Source organism: Triplophysa rosa, linkage group LG2, assembly GCF_024868665.1.
Source record: "Triplophysa rosa linkage group LG2, Trosa_1v2, whole genome shotgun sequence".
Lineage (NCBI taxonomy): Eukaryota > Metazoa > Chordata > Actinopteri > Cypriniformes > Nemacheilidae > Triplophysa > Triplophysa rosa.
In genome coordinates, this window is record NC_079891.1 from 23,765,307 (window position 1) to 23,785,803 (window position 20,497).

Sequence of the window (20,497 nt, forward strand, 5' to 3'; positions counted from 1 at the left end):
TGTATTTGGCTGAAGCTAGTGCTGAGCATATCTGTGTGTAACACCTAACCATCCTTTTGGAACCTGTTTGTCCCCAGACGATACTGTAGAATTGTCTTTTGGGGACGTTTGGGTTGCTTTAATAATAAAGGAAAAAGATGTTCTCTAAATGCAAAATGTTATCTGTTAGGCTGTGTATAATGTTGGGCCATAGTAATTATTATTAACTGCACATAAAAACAGTATACGAAGATGGTATGTTCCTATTTAGATAGTTAAGTGCACCAAATGAGACCAAATTAACACAGTTTGCATTGATCTTTGTAACAATGTACATAATGACCCATCCATAGTTGATTATACTCTTATGGAAGGTAATGATAGAGAACCCCATTTTCTTTTCAAGAACTCTACTGATTGATGCTTGTTTTGTGTTTCAACACCCACACTTACTGCTTAGTAATTTATGCAGTTTTGTCATTAAAATGCTCCTTTCTTCTCTCCTGCAGTTGCACTTTACATGATTAAAAGAGATGCATTGCAGGGAAAGTAGATGATATTACAGACAGTGCTTCTTTGCCTATTTATCACTTTTCTCTTTCCATATGTAGCTGGGATTTTTTTCTAAGGATGCACCACCATCTACCTGCTCAGTATAAACATGGAAAATAAATAATTAGCCCAGAATACAAATCTGAACCGTGTAGTGTGAAGGCAGCTAACATTCTTTTAACTGACTGCAATTTATATGCAGATAAACTAACTGAGAGTCTATATGTCTTCCCAGAGCTCCATTCAAATCACCTTTGATGACAACCTTCAACTCCCAACATCAGCATCCATTGACCATGTGACTTGTACAAACCAGTCAACACACAGCATGGTAAGCAGTTAAAAGCATCTACCGGAGTATTTAGGCATCTCCCAACCTACATGTTTGTAAAAAAACGGACAAAACATGCGATAGACCTATTTCACAGTGTGGAAGTAGGGTAAACGCTTGTCCGGTCAATGCTCTAGCTCCATAGCTCCACAGAAGAATAGGAATGTAGCGCTCCCTTTATGCTGATTTGTCTAACATATATCAGACCTTGATAATAAATAAATCGCTCAAAAAACAATGTTTTTGTAATGTTTGTTTTCCCTATTTTTACATCTCCCAGTAAACCATGAATAAATCGGACAACATATGCTAATTTTGTTTTAGGTAAATAAAATGGATGCCTATGAGAAAACAAGCTGAATGAATGAATGGCTATGACAGCAGTAGGGCCGGAAAAAGTTGTTCCCTACTTCCGGTCTCTGTCGCCATTTTGTGAAATAGGAGAATTGTGCTACATACATGTTTAGACATTTTTGTGCGTGCATGTGTTTGTATGAGTTTCCGTACATCTAAAACCAGGACCAATGTGTATATCCTTGGGTCAGTTCTTGCAAGTTGTATCCAATATATATTTTATCTCAATGTACAGCTGCATAAAAAATTAAGAGACCATTCCAAATTTTTATTTAATCAGCATTTCTACATGTATTGTGGTCAATACCAGTCCAGTGTCTGTTGAATTTCAACAAAATCAAACCTCAGAAGTGACAATGTCATCCAACAGCAATGTGAAAGACTGAGGGTTATCACATAAAAATATCATTTTTAACTGCTCCTAAATACATGTACAAATATTACTGTTGTAATGCTTAAAAGTTCATTTGTACTTTTGCAGTATTTGAGGTCTGAAACAATACAGAGCATCTTTTCTGTTATTTTGACCTGTTTCTCCAGTTTTCATTTTCTGCAAATAAATGCAAATAGAAACAATGTTTTTATTTTAAATTTAGCAGAAATATTGTTTGTAGTTCACAGAATGAAACAAAAATGATCAAACATATAAATAGTAAATTTAGAAAAACTGACAATTATTTTGAAATAGTCTCTTAATTTTTCCACAGCTGTATATGATAGCAAAGCATTCTTTGTGGTTATTACCATAAGTACCTTTAACTTCAAGATACCATATTTTGTATCCCATCGACTCACTATCTTTTTTATTTCAATCACTGCCAGGTCCTACAGTGCAATTGTTCGCTTGACACCGTAACGTTCCCAGTGACTGTCACTCAGCAGTCACCTGCAACTGTTTCCATGGATACCTACCAGATCACGATGGAGCCCATGGAGGCTCAGGTAAAATACAAATGAAATGGATTTGCATTGGCGAGTTTGCATCAGACTGCATAGCTGCACACTCCACTTTCATCAATCTGACGTCCTCTCTGGGGCTCTCAGTTTGCCAGTTTTTTCCATCTCAATAGCTTCATGTAGATTGTGAGGTTTAGTGGCTATGAATATTGCATGCGATACTCATCTCAAACAAATGACGGCACTTGATGTGCAGTTCCACAGTTTAAAGTTTCATCTCAGGCCAGTAAAAAATGAAGCAGCTCCGATGATTATATATCTTTGCAAATGGAGCATTTGAAATGGCCTGTGAAAAATGAGTGTCCCGTGTGAAAATATGGTCTGTCTGGGCTGATGTAGCTGCAGGTCTGTCTTGAGGAAGTGGAGGAAGAGGGTCTCCTTGTGTCCTGGACTTTTTCCAAGCAGCCTCAGCTTTCAATAACCGTGACGCCACGCCAAAGAGTCCAGAAAGAGGTGAGAATCGTCATTTGCGTAGAAAACAATCTTTCCCTATGAATCTTTCATATTAACTACAACAACAGGTAAAACTGAGAAATGTACACTTTATTTCATCTGAATCTTGCAACAGTTAATGATTTGTTAAAAGGTACATCTACTTTAATAATACAAAACAAATCAATTGAAATGAATAAATTGAAGTAATGATCTTTAAGAAGCTCTGTTTGTTTGTTCAGTCTTGCTTTTGTTTTGTCTTTTTCTTCTTTAGGGCTCTGACGGAACGGTGGACAGTGATATGATTGCCGCGCTGGTGGAAGATACACTGTACACAACACACCCTGCGATGATCCTCAACCTGAGAGCCTGTGTATCAAGTCCAGCGGTAAAAATACCAGAATCAATTGCTATATCACACAGTAGGAGTTATGCTGAACATAGTAACTGTATGTTTTGCTTCGATTACATTACTTGTGCTGGATATGTGACATGTTGTGATGTGACATGACGTTCCTCATCAGAAAACACATGTGTGATTAAACATTCACACTTCTATTTCTAGTTTCCCAGGGAGAAGCAGCTCGGTGGTCTGAATTTTCTGTCTCCAAACTCGCTTGTCAGAAGTATCATGGTACATCAACTCAGAGCAAACAATGTCAAGAAAGGTATAAAAGTGGCTTTAGTTACAGATTGATTTTATGTTTGACAATACAACACATTTATTTACCATGAGACTTGAATTCAGTAATGTTTACGGTGATAATTGATTTGCACAATTATGTTAGCATAATTGTTTATTCATCAATAAGTAGGGAGGTCCCCATACTAAGCTCATGTACTCGTACTCATAAAAAATGCACCGATACCAAAGACTGATACCTCATGTGACATAACTGACAGAAATTTGTTGTGAAATTTGCTTTCTGAAAATTGCGTTGTGAAAACGCAATTTGTGCGTTAGCTCCCGCCCACACCCGCGAACAATTTAGCTTAAAGAATTTAAACAATGTTGAGGTATGCTAACCAGGCTAGACCAGTTACTCCTTTCTGGTCCTAAACCGATGTGGTTTTCCAAGCGCACGCAGCGCAAGGACATGACGGCCCAGGTCTAACCGTAGCTGTACACTTATGGTAAAGCTAAGACATTTCGTTTCCTTTATTATTTTTATAATTTTTTATTGCATCGATTTTGGAGAGTTACAGTTACACAAATGAATATGTTTTGTACTTAAAGACACCGCGTTTCATTGTTTTGAACTGAGGCTACGTAAATGTGCGCTGAACAAGCCTAAAACATTTATTTATTTATTTTCCTTTAGGCTAAGTTCAACACATTTTTTTTTAAAGGCGTTGAGCCTACCTTGTGTTCTTTTCTTAATGTAACTCATTGCCTTTCTGTGTTGGGCATTTAACAATAAAAAGTATTTTCAAAATGTTGAAGTATTTCAACATTTCATTTTAAATCCAACAAATATACTATAATAATAACCCAGCAACAAGAACTTAATATATGATTTGTGACTTCCTGGCTGTTGCTGATTTTTTACGTTTTTAAGCTTGATGAAACGCTTTATAATTTGTTTCCACAAACTTGACTCACGCTTTCATTTAAAGCAACTTACAAAGTCGTTTAGAGAAATAAAAGCTTGAAGACTGACAGACGAAATATATGAGAGTTTTTAATAAGAATTTGAGAATTTAATGTGATCGGATTGAAGGTGAAGAATGAACGGGAGATATTGTGTTCCCTTTTGTGAGAGAACCAGTAGGCATGCATTGTTTTGGATCGGATGTAAACGTGTACAATCAGAGAGAGTGGAGGTATGACTTTTACCTGATTGGTTTTTAAATGTTATTTGTTGCTTTGCGCCAATCACAAAGACAATTTAACCGATTTGAGTCAATGACAACATTAAAAATTACGGAGTCGTTGAGAGTCGATTCCTGTCTTGGAGTCGATTCCAACTTTAGGGACATCAAGAGTCGAGGAATCGACTCTTTTGGAGTCGACTCCCCATCCCTACTCTAGTCTGTAGTATCTTGCTTAACACATGCGGGGAGAAGTACTTTAAAAATTACTTTCAATTATCTTTGAAGCAGATCTTACTTTGACCAGGGATAATGGAGCAGGTATGTCGCCTCAACCCAGAGGTGCCAGATTTTTGTCCGTTGTAAATCAATACTTTTGCACATTTTTTGCAACTTACGAAGTCTAATTCTTTACCACTTTTGTCTGTAACAATGGAGAGATTTGTCCAAATGTCAGACTTGCCTTGCTTTTGTTTTGAGCCGTTTAATCTTCTTCTCTACTTCATCTACTGACTCCATCCTTGCTGGTGGCTATAAATCGCGGGACCGGCACTATTTGTTTTGCCCGCCCAGTCCTGCCCGCGGCAAAGGTAAAACCGCCCCCTCCCGCGAGATTTTCGTTGGGACCCGCGGGATCCCAATCCCAATGCAGTCCTCTACCGTACATCTTGGTTTCTCAAAAATAACCTTCATAATTTTAGTAATTGATTAAACATTTTCGTGAAGTCTTTTCTCTTTTAATGCAGGTTGTCTGTTTTTCTTTCTAATGTTTTTCTTAACTCTGTCCCAGGATGTCAGACTCATGCAGGAGAGCTTTGTTGTGTTCTGAGTCTGGACACTCCCTCCATTGAACAGAGAACAGGCTTCCTTACTCCTTCCTCTAGTACTGGAGCAGTCCTGAACTGGACTGATGATATTACACTGTAAGCACGCAAGTATTAAAATACACAATTTAAACATTTGCCTTCTGATAGTCTTCCGGATTTCCATTCAAAGGTCATCTTCCCCACTCAAAGATAGCCTATTCATCAAATGGCTGTCCTTTTGTTGTTAATGAAGGTGTGAAGCTGTATGCAGCTCCACCATCCGCTCTGTGAATATACAGTATGCAGCCAACTCCCAAGGAAACAAAGAGCTATTTAGCACATTTAATTACAGCCATTCCCAACACATCACCATTTCCTGTGTTGTCAATTAGCAGATTGGTCAATTTATTTCTCATAGACGGCTTACAGACTGCTGTTTTGTAAGGCTGCGGGGGGATCTCCCATGCTAATGTAATGTAGTCATTTCATAACCTAATATCTAATCTCAACTGAATGAATCCAGTTAATATTCTATAAGTACCACTAATAAAAACGTTAAGTTTAGTGTGTGTAGGGTTGTGTATCGTTTGAATTTTATCGATTCCGATTCTGCTTATCGATTCCAATCCTTATCGATTCCCAGTTTCGAGTCCACAGTTGAAGTAAAACATTTCGATATCAACCTGTATGGTCATTTAGCCTGCTTATTGACTGGTTTTGTGTATACAGTATATACACATAGCAACCATGTTTTGTCTGATTTAATACAATTTGTATTATCATAGCTTAACTTCATCATGGTTAAACTGTAGTTAATATAATGAAACTATGGTCAATTTGTGGCTCCTGTGCTTTATCACAAGTTAACACATGCACATTTCTGAAAATATGCACACAGGAATTGAAATTTTAGTTTCAAGGATCCGATTCCTATTCCTATCGATTCGGATCCGATTCCGAGTCTTTCGATTCCGATTCTCAATCGATTCAGGTTATCGATTACCCAACCCTAAGTGTGTGCAAAGTGTGAATTGAGTATATAGTCATGGTGTTCTTGTATTCCTCTATTAGGGAATTAGCACCAGACACCAAAGAACTCAAAGTGAGGCTTGTGGAGAAAAACAGCAAGGGAGAGCGTGAGTAATATTTCATCGTCTATTGTCTATCTTTCCATACTACATAGATTGCAGAGGCAATTTTTTTATATTAAAGGAATCCGTGATGTACTATTATACTGTCTGTTTTTTATTGCATTATATAGTTTTATCTGTTTATTTTGGAAATAATAGTGGTTCTTCTTCTTTTTGACAGAGTTTTTGCCTGGTCATGCTTCCTTACCACTGGATCTCTCTAAAAAAATACCCAACGGACAACACAAGCTGTCTATTACTCCAGGTCACGGTTTGGCTCCAACTGCTGTGGTAACATTAGAGGTGAGGGATATCTTTCTTACATCAATGTTTGATTGAAATGAGTCTAGAATTCAAATACTGAACGATTTCCTTGCCAATTTTCAGTCGGTAGCTAGCTCGGTTAAATTAAGTTACTTTGATTTAAAGACTCCCAAGAACGTCTGTGTTGACTTAAGAACACACCGATAAGGCCCTGTTCTAAATGTCAATGTGAATTATTTAATAGAAAACATATCTTATTACAGTGATCTGTCCTGTGCACTGAACAATCACCTTGTCTCTGATTATCTCGATAACTGAATTATTTCTTAATTTAACCTGGTACCTAATTCACACAGGACTTGTTAGACACATGATCTTGTAGGTACAACTGAATGGTAGATAAAAAAAGAATAATTTTTTTTGTAATCACACATGTAAAGGCAGATCAGAATTATTATGTGTGGATGTGCTAAACCTAAAAGTATACAGTACATCGGTTTTCTGTCTTTTAAAATGATCATCATTTTTTCTGCCTCTGTAGCTGTTGTGTTTGGAGTTGAGTGATTTGCGTTATAGTCAGAACGCCACGCCTCTGCGTTCCTCGGTCACACCCTCAAAGAAGGTGGATGTGGACCGCACCATCATGCCCGATGGCACAATTGTGACCACTGTGACCACCATCCAATCACGGCTAAAAGTGGACCGCAAACTAGGTACAGACCATCTTGTTCAAGAAAACTGAGAACACACGATGTTGCTGTACTAAAGTTCACCCAAAACTAAAAATTCTATCAACATTTACTCACCTTCCAAATCTGTATAAATTTCTTTGTTCTGATGAACACAGAGAAAGATATTTGGAAGAATGCTTATAACCAAACAGTTCTTGGACCCCATTGACTACCATAGTAGGAAAGATTACTTAATCAATTTTGTCCTGTTGAACAAAAAAGAAGATATTTTTAAGAATGTAGGACAGCAAACAGTTCTGGGGCACGTTTAACTACCATTGTTATTTTTTCTACTATGGTAGTCAATGGTTGTCAAGAACTGTTTGGTTACAAGCATTCTTCCAAATATCTTTCTCTGTGTTCAACCAAACAAAGAAATGTATACATATTTGGAACAACAAGAGAGTGTGTAATTTACCACTATAGTGACATTATGGTTTTACCCTACTCTTTTTCTTCTTTAACTGCAGGAGACTCTCCGTCTCTGTCTCCATCAAAGGTGGAAGTGACAGAAAAGGCTCCCACCGTGCTCACTAACTCCAGTGCCAGTCCTACCCCCAGCAGTGAGCTCTTGCCTTGAGATTGTGTACATTTCACACATTTTATTATTTTACATGCGCTCAAATTATGGCAAGGTTTGTGATCCTGTTGTTTGTGGCTTTGTGTGCTGATCCTAAGCAGAAGGCACACTCCCCAATGGGCTGGATCCCGTAGCAGAAACAGCCATTCGGCAACTAATCGAGTCGGCCAGTAAGGTTCCCAAGAAGACGCCTACTAAACGCAGCACTCTCATCATATCCGGGGTATCAAAGGTCAGAGACTAAGCATCATCTATACAGATGTTTTCAAATCAGTGTCATAAAAACATCTTTGTAACAATGATGTAAGCATCAAGGGAAATGATCCTGAGAACAGAGCTTCCCACAGCTAATTTGTTTGTTAAGTCTTACCTTACATAAGCTTTCCATTCCCATGGTATGAATCTAGAATATTTGTTACAATACTAAAACTTAATATTTTACTTATATTAACTTTGTTGTAATGTTCTAATTTATTAAGTGTTTTTAAATATAAATGTTATTAAATGTTTATCTGTCTTGTATATCATGTAGACGTCTCGCATCTCTAATAAATCATGAGAACGTACTGATAGTTGCTTGGGTGACAAACTGTTCGCAGTATCAAATTCACTACCTAAGCCATTAGGGTTCACAGAAAGGCTAACAACAAGCTGCTTTGAAAACATACTGCCACCTTCAGTAAAAGCCTGAAATGTTTCTCTGTGTAGTCTGTCTCAATTGTGCCTCCAGGACTTGTACATAAGGAACATTACGTAAAAACGAAATTTCTTCCCACAGGTGCCCATTACAGAGGATGACTCAGCCGTGTCAGTGGGATATGCTGCAGCCATGGACGCAGCCCTACAGGGGGCGCAGTCTCCCAGCGGAAACCCGAACAACCACGGAGCTGGCCCGCATCAGGAGGCAGAAGAAACCACACCGTCTGATGTGTCAGAACGGCCCTCTGTGGATGATGCGGAGTCAGAGACGGGGTCAACCGGAGCGCTCGAGACACGCAGCCTCAAAGACCACAAAGGTCTGGCAGGTTTTATATATAAAAATTACAACTGCACATTTGCCAGACACTTACATCCAAAGTATGTGCATTCCATGAAAGGATTGTTCACCCAAAAATGAAAATTCTTTCATTGCTCACCCTCATGTCATTCCAAACCTGTATGACTTTCTTCTGCAAAACACAAAAGAAGATATTTCGAAGAATGTTGGTAACCAAACAGCGTCGGAATTCACAAAACCACTTCTCAAACGACATTTCTCAAAATATCTTCTTTTGTGTGCCACAGAAGAGTCGTGTACAGGTTTTGAATGACATGAGGGTGAATAAATTATGACGGAATTGTTTTATTGAATATCATGTTTGTTGTGTTTCAGTGGGATTCCTCCGTAGTGGCACCAAGTTACTTTTCCGCAGAAAGCACAGAGAGAAAGACCCCAGTTTTAGTCAATCCCATGAAGATGTGTCCAACCTGGGCAATGACTCTCCCACAGCATCTTGCTCCTCCACCAGCCGTAAGAAGTCTGGAAGCTTCTCTCGTCGCCTCATCAAACGCTTTTCGTTTCGCTCATCCAAGACAAAGGGCAAATCTACCACAGCCAATGGAGGAGCCAACACTACAGACAAATAAAGGAGAAACAAAAAATACTAAAAGGGAAAAAGAGATGGTGCAGGCACCAGTCAAATTAAAGTGGAATAGGAGTTATTTATGTTATGTTTATACTTATTCTCCACTCTCCATTCGGTCTAGAATGAAAACATACTTCAGACCACATTGTCCCAAGACAAATGTGCTTTGATGTTTCTATGCCTGGAACGACATCCCCCATCTATGCTTTTAAGGATGGAAAACTCCGCAAAATGTGAACATTGAAAAGGTAATTGAAAAGGCAATTCATGATTGTCGTGCTGACTGATTTGATAAAAGGCTGCTTTGTGGATGGATTAAGGGCGGACAAACCCGAGAAACCTAAAATGGACGGGGGTGTCATGCGGTTATTGAGCACAAGGGGGCGACAGAGATCAATTACTATTGATGCCCTCAACCCTGTTGCTATCTGTTTTCTTATTTATGTCGTTTTATCAGTTGCACTTTGGATCTTAATCGGATTGTTTACAACGCCGGGGGAAGATTTTCGTCGTTTTTCTCATGTTTGTGTATCGTTCACTGTTATCAGCAGCACTGACTTATTTCTCCGGAGAACGTTAGGAGTGTTGCGACGGTCTGATACAGACATGCTGTGAGCTTTGTTCTCGTTTCGCTTTTGCAGTAAGATGAAGACGAGATATGTTTTCAAGTAGTAGTAAGTTTGACTTTAATTGTGGCTTATGGCTGGAATACACTACAAGACCTTTAAACTGGCACAGACTTTCTGCATCAAGTCCAGACTGAAAATCTGGGCAAAATCTGAGCAAATGTCTTGTAGTGTATTTTAGCCTTTAATAATTTTTATAATGACGTTTCTATATGTTTAAGACAAAAGGAAACGGTTGTAAGTATAGGCATATCTCATTAAATTGCGTTTGTGTATTTTGGTTGTAACATAGAACCCTTACGACAAAAGGAAAACATTACAAGAACACTACATTTGTGTATATTTAAAAAAGAATCCAACAAATATTGTAAATCTAGTTCTTGAAGCACTTCAGGCTTGCAGTGGAAAGTGCTATTTTCAGGGTCCACGTGAAAACAAACCTCAGGGGACATTGTAAAAGGTGAAAAAATCACGTTATTTTTTCAGAGGTGGTTTACTGAACAAAATAAGCGTTTTCCCAGTAATATAAGGTTAAGTTACCACATTAACATGTTTTTCATTTTGTTGCAATAAACTGATCAGTAGGAATTCGTGAATCAGCGTGTGCTTTATTTGAAATAGGAAATTATTGTATTCGTCGTAATGCCACAGATGGGTTTTATTATAATATCGAGCTGGATATTTTACAGTTTTTGTTAATGATCGCTACGTTAAGGAAACTTACCTCCCCACCCCCTTACAATGTTGTTTTATCAAATTTATTTTAAGTAACTTAAGTAATACGAGCTCTGAAAAAAAGACAAATGGTTTTCAAGTTACCCCAGTCTAACTACTACAGTCTGCGTAACCCCTGGAATATAAAGCCTGAATAATGTTACAATACTACCATGATGTTATGATAAATAGAGTAAGCTATAATGAAGACTGTAGACCTTCCCAGCAAATCAGAGCTTTGTATTATTGTGGTTTATTTGATGTTTAATTTATTCTGAATAAATTATTTTTGAAAATCCATTCTTCTCTCTTTTTTTATTCCAAAGCAGTAGGACAATTTTGTATTTGCACGATATCGTAAAATATTTGCTGGTATTTTTACAGTTTAATCACCAAGTAGCCATGAAGATGTGGAATAAAACTACATACCAGGAGCTAATCACTATACGAAAATATCTAAATGTTTCAAAACATGCATTTAAAAAGAAAAGTAATTGAACATGTGTATATGGAGTGTATTTACTAGTCTAGAACTAATCGATCATTTTTTCCGTGGTATTCATTTCCGCTAAAGTGTGACTTAAAATTAAGAGGGAATGTGTTCAATTGGTTTGAATTTGCCGCCCAAGTTTGATCGGCATAATAAAGCACCAATGGTGAAGCAGATTGACTTTACGAATCAATCGACTCACGCGCATTTTGAACCGCTCTGATTGGTGCTTTATTTGCGCTGTTTATGCACAGTAACGTTTAAGCCAATAGAAAGTCACATCCGTTCTAGGTTTGGATCTAAAAGCCAATCAGGTCCGTGTCTCACAACTTCAACCAATCGAAACTGTGGGCGGGTCTATACAACCCTGGTTTAGTCCGTCCTTAAATACTGCAGCAACTCCACACAATACCTCACAATTTTCTTCAACAAAACGCGAAGAGAAACTAAATTAACATGACTGGAAGAGGAAAAACCGGAGGAAAAGCCCGCGCCAAGGCAAAGACACGCAGCTCCCGCGCCGGTCTGCAGTTCCCCGTTGGACGTGTTCATCGTCTTCTGCGAAAGGGCAACTATGCTGAGAGGGTAGGTGCTGGTGCTCCAGTCTACCTGGCCGCCGTTCTGGAGTATCTCACCGCTGAGATCCTCGAGTTGGCGGGAAACGCCGCAAGAGACAACAAGAAGAGTCGTATTATTCCTCGTCATCTTCAGCTGGCTGTCCGTAACGATGAAGAGTTGAACAAACTGCTCGGCGGAGTGACCATCGCCCAGGGTGGTGTTCTGCCCAACATCCAGGCCGTGCTCCTACCCAAGAAGACAGGCCAAGTTGCACCCAGTTCTGGGAAATCTGGCAAGAAAGGCTCATCTCAGTCACAGGAGTATTGAGTAATGCTGTGGCGAACTAATTTAACCAAAAAGGCCCTTTTAAGGGCCACCCAGCTCGCCTGAAAAGCTCAAATTTCCACTTGCTAACTGTGATTAATTATGTCTTGCTTTTTTCCACAAAATAAATGCTTTTTTATATTTCTGTCTTTTCTTCAAAAGTTCTTTAAATAAAGGTGGCTTTGTATCGATATCTAAATATACCGCAGCACGGCACCCACAACGTGGTGTGACTTAACTAACCTTATTTAGTGATTTCAAAAATACGATCGTGTATTTAAATCGTATAAAACAAAGTTAAATTGGTTTTGGTCACTTCTTATTCAGAAGTCCCTCAGATGTTACACAGTACATGTAGTTACTGGTCTGGACACGTTTGGCCACGGTTAATCAAATAAACACAATTCGCAGAACGCTATTTAGCTTTGATCGAACTTGCGGTGTAAATACGACAAACAACATTTTTGAAGCCATCTTAGTTACACAATTTGCTTGCGTAAGTACTTTAGACTTATTTAGCATTAAGGATTTTGCATGTTGCGTAGACAATTCTCAAAACGTTTAAAAAAGTAGAAAATCAGTATTGTCATATTCCAGTTTTCCATAAAACCAAATGCACCAGATATTACAACATGGATGGTTTACAAATGATCATATTTTGTGGGAAGTAAACTAATGATACACATTCTAAAACTTGTAAACAGTTTTTATCTTTTCAAGAACGAGCACCACCTGACAATATAAGTGCCAGGTTAACAGCATACATTTTCCAACATTTGAGAATTGGAAGATAACTGGTGTCATCAGTTACTGTATATGTATATATATATATATATATATATATATATATAAACTGTATATATATATATACTGTATATTCTCTCAAAACTGTTGTTTCAGACACCCGGGACTTGGCTACAGTGCACACTGTTAAGTGTAAAACATTTTCAAGTTAACACTATGGCAAGAGTTCCTAAACTGAGTTCAGACACTCCAGCGCACAAAAATTTTATTGAGCATCATTTAGTTTTCTGGCTGTTGTAAGAATGTCTTTGGCCCCCTTATTAAGGAGTAAATTTGCCAGGTCTACCCCTAGTTTCTCAGCAGCTTCAAGGGCGACAGAAGATACGTTGTTGGCAGAGACTCCAACGTGTACACATTCCTGTGCGCTCTCGTTCACCTAAAAGAAATAACTGGGTGTTAATAATTATCTCTAAAAGACTCTGACATCACACATTTAGGCTTTAGAAAGAATAAAAATTTGCTTTGCAGAGAAAAACACACACACACACATCCTGTGTGACTCTTACTTTGTTGTCTATTTCCACACATATCTCCATAGAATTCTTCAAGCACTCAGAGCCATCCAAACTATAAACTGCCCCAGTCAAATACAACTGAAACCAGTAAAGAGCTTATTGAATTAATGCTGTGCAAAATTGACAACAATCAGATTAATAAAATATATAAAATAAAAAATATCTACATTTAGTAAAGTTGTGTAGTGTAGTGAACTGATAGCTTGCAAAAGTTATATTCTGTCTTTAGTGGTATTACCATGGAGCCATTCACTTCTGTATGAACAGCAACAGGCACACTGCAGCCTCCTTCCTGAAATCACAATACGGACAATAGAAACAGTAGTGTGAATGCCATAAAACACTTTGCACAAGCCCCTCACCCACAAAAACGCCATCTCAGTGTGGACGTAAGGCCAAAACGGAGAGTAATACATGCGTTTTGGCTAATTAAGCACAAAATAGTAATTCCGAAAACACATCACACACTGTTTGCTTCCGAACACACTTAATAACCCATAATGGCTTTTACTGATAGATGGATTTGTTTTTGGAGCTTGAACATTTTGGAACTTATGTATATAAATGACAAATGTTTGTATGCATTTTCATTTTTGAGTGAAATAATCCTTAAACATAAACAATTACACATTTTGAAGAGAGAACATTGGTGTGTGTGTTTGTGCATTCCAGTAAGAAATGGGACCCACCAGCTGCCTGAGAAAGGCTCTCTCTGAGATGCAGCGCAGCACTGTGTCTGAATGATTCAGGACAGATACCATTTTCAAAATGTCTTTATCTTGTGCTCTGACTTCCACTGCCAATGCTCCCTGGTGATAAAGACAATCATATTATAGACCTGCATTTGATTAAGGAACGCTTCTGAGGACTACTGGTTTTAAAGTGATAGTTCACCCAAAAATAACAATTCTGTCATCATTTATTCAGCCTCTTGTCATTTCAAACCTGTATGACTTTCTTTCTTCCACAGAACACAAAAAAAGATATTTTGAAAAATGTTATTAACTGGACCCCATTCACTTGCATTGGTTTTGTGTCCACACAATAGAAGTGAAGTCAATAGAAGTGGGTCCAGTGCCATTCGGTTACCAGCTTTTTTCAAAATATCTTATTTTGTGTTCTGCGAAAGAGAGAAAATCATAAGGGTTTGAAATGACAAGAGGGTGAATAAATGATGACAGATTTTTTTTATTTTTGGGTGAACTATCACTTTAATACTCCTTCACATTTCTGAAGAGTTTGCATACAGTGGTTTTATAGAAAGTAGATTATAACCGAAGCACTATGTCTTCGTTGTATGTGCATACATGCAGAACACAACAAATATACACATTTTAAAAGTTGTAACCGTTAACATAATTTGTTAGACAGGTGTTTCCTCCAGTGTTTATAAGGTGCAGTAGCAGAACAGTTGATAATACAGCTGCAGGTGCCTCTTTTTGCATGAACAACCGTATAAACAACTGCATGAAGACCAAAAACCTTGGAAAATACCTGCCATTATAAATAACTTTGTTTATTTTGCACTAAATTTAAAACTATCATGGTGCTATTTCATAGATGGTTGTCCATGTTTGTGTACTTACTTGGCCAACAGCATACATGCAATCTTCAGGACCCAGAATCTGCAATTAACCATTTATAAAACAGTTAATAGCCTAACTAAATGCATTACAAATAACTCCTAAAAGATTTCCCACTATCCTTAATATTTGGTTACATTCTCGCTATAAACCCATATATTATCACATATGATATACCTTTAATTGTTGGCATGAAATGTGAAGCTTTTCTCTGAGATCAATTTGATTGGATTTCTGAATATCCAATTTGATTTTAAAGCCCTTGAATCTACAGCTCAAAATAGTTTTAACAATGAATAAACCCACATGACTGATTCGGGTTTCCCATCCCATGCGTTTGAGGCCTGCGGCAGCCAGAATAATGGCAGCATAGTCTTCCTTTTCATCCAGCTTCTTTAGACGGGTGTTTAGGTTCCCCCTCTACAGCAGTAAGGTCAAGGAAGAATACTGTAGTACCATAAAAATGCTACATACAATGAATGGAAACCTCTGGGTTCAGCAAACACCTAGGAAATGTGTTCTTGCTTGCTGTTTTCATGAATAACATATTAAGTATCCACACAATGAAAGCAATGAAAACAGGAGGATACAATATTTTCAAACTCCAGTTGAGGGAATCTTTTCTTCAGCTGAGCTGCCCGGCGAAGCGAACTTGTGCCAATCACACTGGAAGTGAACGGAGAGCTTTCAAAATATGTTGACGCTGATGTTTCTGACAGCTTTGGTCATATCACTTCAATAGATGACTATCATATCATAACATAACAGAATCACAGAGATCTACAGTTTTGAAAACTTTCACAATGAAACTTCTGATGATATTATTTGATTATTGGGTCATCAATGGAGGATGCATGCCTCCGTTTTTTTTTTTGGCACATCATGAATGCTTATTAGGATCTTACCTCTTCTCTGGCAAGCTGTTCAAGGTAAGCCCTGCATTCTTTGGATGAAGCACCACTGCATCATGGGGGTTTTCACGCCTTACAAAGCAAAACAAAGCGTATCACAAACAACATACTACCAACTACCGTAACCTTGTTCCACAATTTATAGATTTATAGTGATTAGAAATCACAATTTCAAATTAATTGGGATATTTTTGTGCCAACAGGCTGTTCATCAATTCAGGGTGTTTCTTGCCCTTTGATCTGAGATGCTGAAATAGGCTCCAGCCTTCATGCAACCTTTCAGAAGACAAGCAGGTTTGGAAAATGGATGGACAGATATTTTTGTGAGACTTTAAAGGTACTTACTGAAGAACGGCTCCAATTGTGAATCCAGGAGGCAATGAGGTAGGTAAGTCCTTAAGAGAGTGCACCACAATATCCACCCTCGTGATGAATAAACACGTGTAAAAAAGAACTTGTTATTTTATAACATTGTGCCATCAAGGACATTTACATGATTACTTGTCTGTTAACAGATTTATCAATATAAACCAAACACTTAAAACAATTGAAGATTTGATATGCTAAATAAATGACACTAAATGTGTAATACATTACAGCTTAAATCAATTTAAAGCACATTACAAGATAATTTTTAAACAGGAGTTTAAGAAGAGGAAAACCTTAATATAAGATGACATGAGAGCAGACATTCACCAGCAGAGTCTTAATAGAAGATCAGTATTGATTGATCAAACTTACTCATTTCTCTCAAGGGCATTCTCCAGCTCCTTGGTGAAGAGGCTCTTTTCGCCAATCTAAGAAAAGCCAACATAAAATGCATGATTTATGAGTGAGAACAGATACGCTTGCAATACCGTATTTATAAGTCGTGTCATTCATTCAAACAGAACCTGTACAAATGACAGGACTGAATTCACTACTGTACCTTTGATAATGCAGTGTCCAAGATTTTGTCCCCAATTGTGGACATGGCAACTGAAAAGGACACAAACAAAAAGGTTTATACAGAAGAATAGTTGTGCACACTGGCTCCGTTTATGACATCATTGTTCATCTCTTTTGACACAGACAGTAAGATTCAGAGATGGAGCAGTGGTATAGATTACACATTCTCAGCAGAAAACAATCTCGCTCTGTTCTTAAACAAGCAGTGAGTGCATGAGGAAAAGAAAAGTAAGAGTAGTGGGGGTAACAGTACAAACAAGAACTACAGATAAAAATCTACGCATTTAAACCAAAGACATCAACATTCTTCGCTTATCACAGCACAATTTTTTTTAACAATAACAAGAATAAAGGGTAACACTTTACATTTAGACTCATTCGTTAATATTCATTATGCATTAATTAACAGATAGAACTTTTCATTTTAAAAATGTATTAGTAAGTGTTGATATTAACATTAACCCTCATTACACTCATTGTGTTACAATAACAATAACACTCATTGTGTTATCAAAAGTTAAAAAAATAAACATAATAATTATTTTATACAAAATTTTCTCTCTTACCTATCTCTAGATGAACATCAGGATAAATCTCTTTCAGTCTGCTGGCCACACTGTCTGTCTGGATGCGAGCCAGCTGTGAGACACACACGTCATCATTATTGAATAAATGACAAAAGTCATAAAACAAGACATTCCTCAACAATTAAAGTAAGTGACCTTAAGGATTCTCCTCATGGCTCCTATAATACATAAGTCATAAAATGCTAGCCCCTCCCAGCCTGTCCTATAGTAACAAGAGGCAACATTTTTTTTTATCTGATCAAAACATCTTAGTTTTCACACCCATTTCCATTTGGCTATCTCAACTCACTTTTAAACGGTTTCTTCAAGTAACAAATTCAATTACATCATTCATTTATACACCACAATTACATTTCCAATGATAAATGTTTTGTTTTTTATGTTATTTAATGTTATTACTGACTTATTCTGCTGATCATTTATCTGACAGCTGTTAAGAGGAAAACCTGGGAAGTATTGTGTGGTTAAGATGATCCAAGAACTTCATAATTCACATATGAACAATTTTGTGATAATTGCACATTTAGTATATCTTAATATTCTTCCAAAGTTACAATTAGTTATAGTCTATATGCAATCAATGTTAATATGTAAAGCTTAAAGTTAAGTATCATAATAAATACCCTTATAAATAAATACAAAGAATTCATGACACATCACAAGACTAAGTGACATTACCTGGCTCTTCCTTGTTCCCATGCGAATAATCCGACTGACTTTTCCATTTCCATCCTGAAAGAAAAAGAAAGTCACAAAGTGAGATATAGTCTCCTCCTTAACTTCTGTGAATGACAATACAGAAAAATCATCAAACCCTCACTCTAATGCACTTGAATGGACCTTCCATGTTATTGCTGAATGAGAGTTCTGCAGAAGATGTGCCTGCCTGCCTGCCACAAGGCCTAATGAATGAATGATCTACTGGTGGTTTTTATTCTGCACAGTGTTTTCTGGGCAGTGCTGATAAACTGGGTTGACTGCCCAACCCCAGTCCAGTTGTTTCAACTAAACTGCTGCTTATCTTTAAGTTCAAAACTCTACAAAAGAGATAGGACAGGTTGGATATAGGCGCTGTCCCAAATGGCGCACTTCATGACTTGCGGTCTCGTGGACTTAAAGCGGCCATTCCCCGTGATGCCAATTTTCAAACTTTAGTTAGTGTGTAATGAGCAGTGTTGGGTAAGTTACTCTGAAAAAGTAATTAATTACTAGTTACTAATTACATATTCAATAGTGTAATTAGATTACTGTACAAATTACTCTCTCCAAAAAGTATTAGTTACTTATTACTAATTACATTCTATATCCTATATCAACCTTGATTAGTTAAGTGATTGAAGGATAGGCATGAAACGGCTCTTTTAATTCATTCAAATAAATAATATTAAACTACATAAAGTAGTTTGAATTGAAAGAGCCGTTTATTTTATTAACTGACCAAAGTATTACAAATGTGAGAATTATACATTAAAGCACGGATTTTAAAGTTAGACTTTGAATTTTGATGTCAATTCCACTATTGCACACACATATATTACACAAAGTATTTAGTTTAATTACATCAAAAGTAACTAATTAAATTACAGAAAAAATAAGAGTAATCCCTTACTTTACTTTTTCAAGGGAAAAGTAATTCAATTACAGTAACTAATTACTTAGTAACTAGTTACACCCAACACTGGTAATGAGCATAAACAATATCTGCAAAATGATAAAGCTCAAAGTTAAATGCCAAGCGAGATATTTTCAGTTTCGCGCGCATGCACGGAAGCTCATGAGTATATTATATATTATTACCTCCGCCTTTTGAAACCGAAAATCTCTGAAACCAAAAATCTCGTCACCCGAATGTGCCATTTGGGACAGGGCATGGATATAGAATGCTCAAGTCATGCGGCTTGGCCATTGTGCACCTACAGTGTTTATGCTTATTGTAACTTAATGTAAATAGACAACATAAAAAAAGATTTACTTAACTAGGATGTAATTCATTTATAAGGTGAATTATAGATTAATAACATTTTCTTTAAACTTTGACTATCTTAACAAAAATCTCTACCTTAAAAGCAACAACAAAACTACAAACGTATTGTTATATGTTACCCATTTTATCATAATACATTGACAAGGCTCAAACATCCACACTTTGAATCTAATCCACATGTTGCTAGAGTAGACCCGCCTACTTATCCCCTTCACCAATAGAAATACAAAGCGGTTGAACCGATTGTTGACTCAGCCAATGGAAAATCAAGATATACAACTCGCTTTATAACCGTGAAGTTCCACTTACTTGCGAAATACTAATGTTCTCAGACATTTCCACCAAGGAAATGGAGCGATCTGAAGTGCCCAACGTTCCCCGAAACGTATCAAGAATTTTCTGTCATATATGCAACTGTTTCGAGTGACTTCTTAATGCTACTGTGCTGCTTCAACTTTGCGCGTGACTGGATTTCTAAGGTATGACCTACTACACGAGAACGAGACTTCCGCCTTCCTACAACATGAGTGTGGGTGTATTCACGCTCATCATGCAGCGCCACACTGCGCATACTTATGGCGCATACCAACGCGAAATTCTGTTTTTACATTTATCTCACGTTAAATTTAGGCTATAGCCACAAGTCTATACAAATTGTGTTGATAATGCACTTTACTCAGAGACTAATAAATGAATAAGCTTAGTTGATTTTTATGTATTGTTTTTGTTGGATAAAATTAAAATAAATACAGGACGTATAGGACAAATATCACGTATGTTTACTTTATATTATATTTGACATTAAAAATATGTTTTATGAATCAACTGAAAGCTGCAAAAAATTGTAAATTAGCTTGGTTTTCAAGTTTAATCTTGTAGTCGAGGGTTGGGCAGTGCTGT

The 20,497-nt window shown here is 37.2% G+C and overlaps 3 protein-coding genes across 6 annotated transcripts in view; 2 read left to right on the forward strand and 1 right to left on the reverse strand.

The window, feature by feature from the left end:
• The window catches only part of c2cd2l (c2cd2 like), a 42,795-nt gene extending 31,604 nt beyond the window's left edge, over positions 1-11,191 (forward strand). For 2 of the 3 annotated variants that reach the window (XM_057353271.1, XM_057353257.1), the window contains exons 3-15: positions 767-862; positions 2,039-2,158; positions 2,513-2,626; positions 2,880-2,993; positions 3,171-3,273; positions 5,208-5,340; positions 6,295-6,359; positions 6,535-6,656; positions 7,159-7,330; positions 7,819-7,911; positions 8,027-8,160; positions 8,707-8,944; positions 9,301-11,191. In XM_057353271.1, the coding sequence (XP_057209254.1) occupies positions 767-862; positions 2,039-2,158; positions 2,513-2,626; positions 2,880-2,993; positions 3,171-3,273; positions 5,208-5,340; positions 6,295-6,359; positions 6,535-6,656; positions 7,159-7,330; positions 7,819-7,911; positions 8,027-8,160; positions 8,707-8,944; positions 9,301-9,554 (1,758 nt within the window). In that variant the 3' untranslated portion in view covers positions 9,555-11,191. The remainder of the gene's footprint in view (positions 1-766; positions 863-2,038; positions 2,159-2,512; positions 2,627-2,879; positions 2,994-3,170; positions 3,274-5,207; positions 5,341-6,294; positions 6,360-6,534; positions 6,657-7,158; positions 7,331-7,818; positions 7,912-8,026; positions 8,161-8,706; positions 8,945-9,300) is intronic. The other variant, XM_057353264.1, reaches the window with a different exon arrangement.
• A 407-nt stretch (positions 11,192-11,598) lies between these two features.
• LOC130566063 (histone H2AX) lies at positions 11,599-12,415 on the forward strand. Its single transcript, XM_057353282.1, has one exon. The coding sequence runs from the start codon at positions 11,840-11,842 to the stop codon at positions 12,266-12,268; it is 429 nt and encodes a 142-aa protein (XP_057209265.1). The 5' UTR covers positions 11,599-11,839; the 3' UTR covers positions 12,269-12,415.
• A 303-nt stretch (positions 12,416-12,718) lies between these two features.
• hmbsa (hydroxymethylbilane synthase a) lies at positions 12,719-20,231 on the reverse strand. Of its 2 annotated transcripts, none has more exons than XM_057323771.1 (14): positions 18,434-18,504; positions 18,292-18,345; positions 17,593-17,665; positions 17,007-17,056; positions 16,820-16,875; positions 16,424-16,501; positions 16,073-16,150; positions 15,758-15,833; positions 15,474-15,587; positions 15,171-15,209; positions 14,274-14,393; positions 13,823-13,876; positions 13,576-13,662; positions 12,719-13,445 (listed from the first exon to the last, which is right to left on the reverse strand). In XM_057323771.1, exons 1-14 carry the CDS (start codon positions 18,458-18,460, stop codon positions 13,275-13,277), a joined length of 1,077 nt encoding a protein of 358 aa, XP_057179754.1. In that variant the 5' UTR covers positions 18,461-18,504; the 3' UTR covers positions 12,719-13,274. The 2 variants fall into 2 exon arrangements, with proteins under 2 accessions (XP_057179754.1, XP_057179746.1); XM_057323763.1 differs by lacking the exon at positions 18,434-18,504 and adding an exon at positions 19,907-20,231 and having other exon boundaries at positions 12,721-13,445.
• Positions 20,232-20,497: the final 266 nt, after the last annotated feature.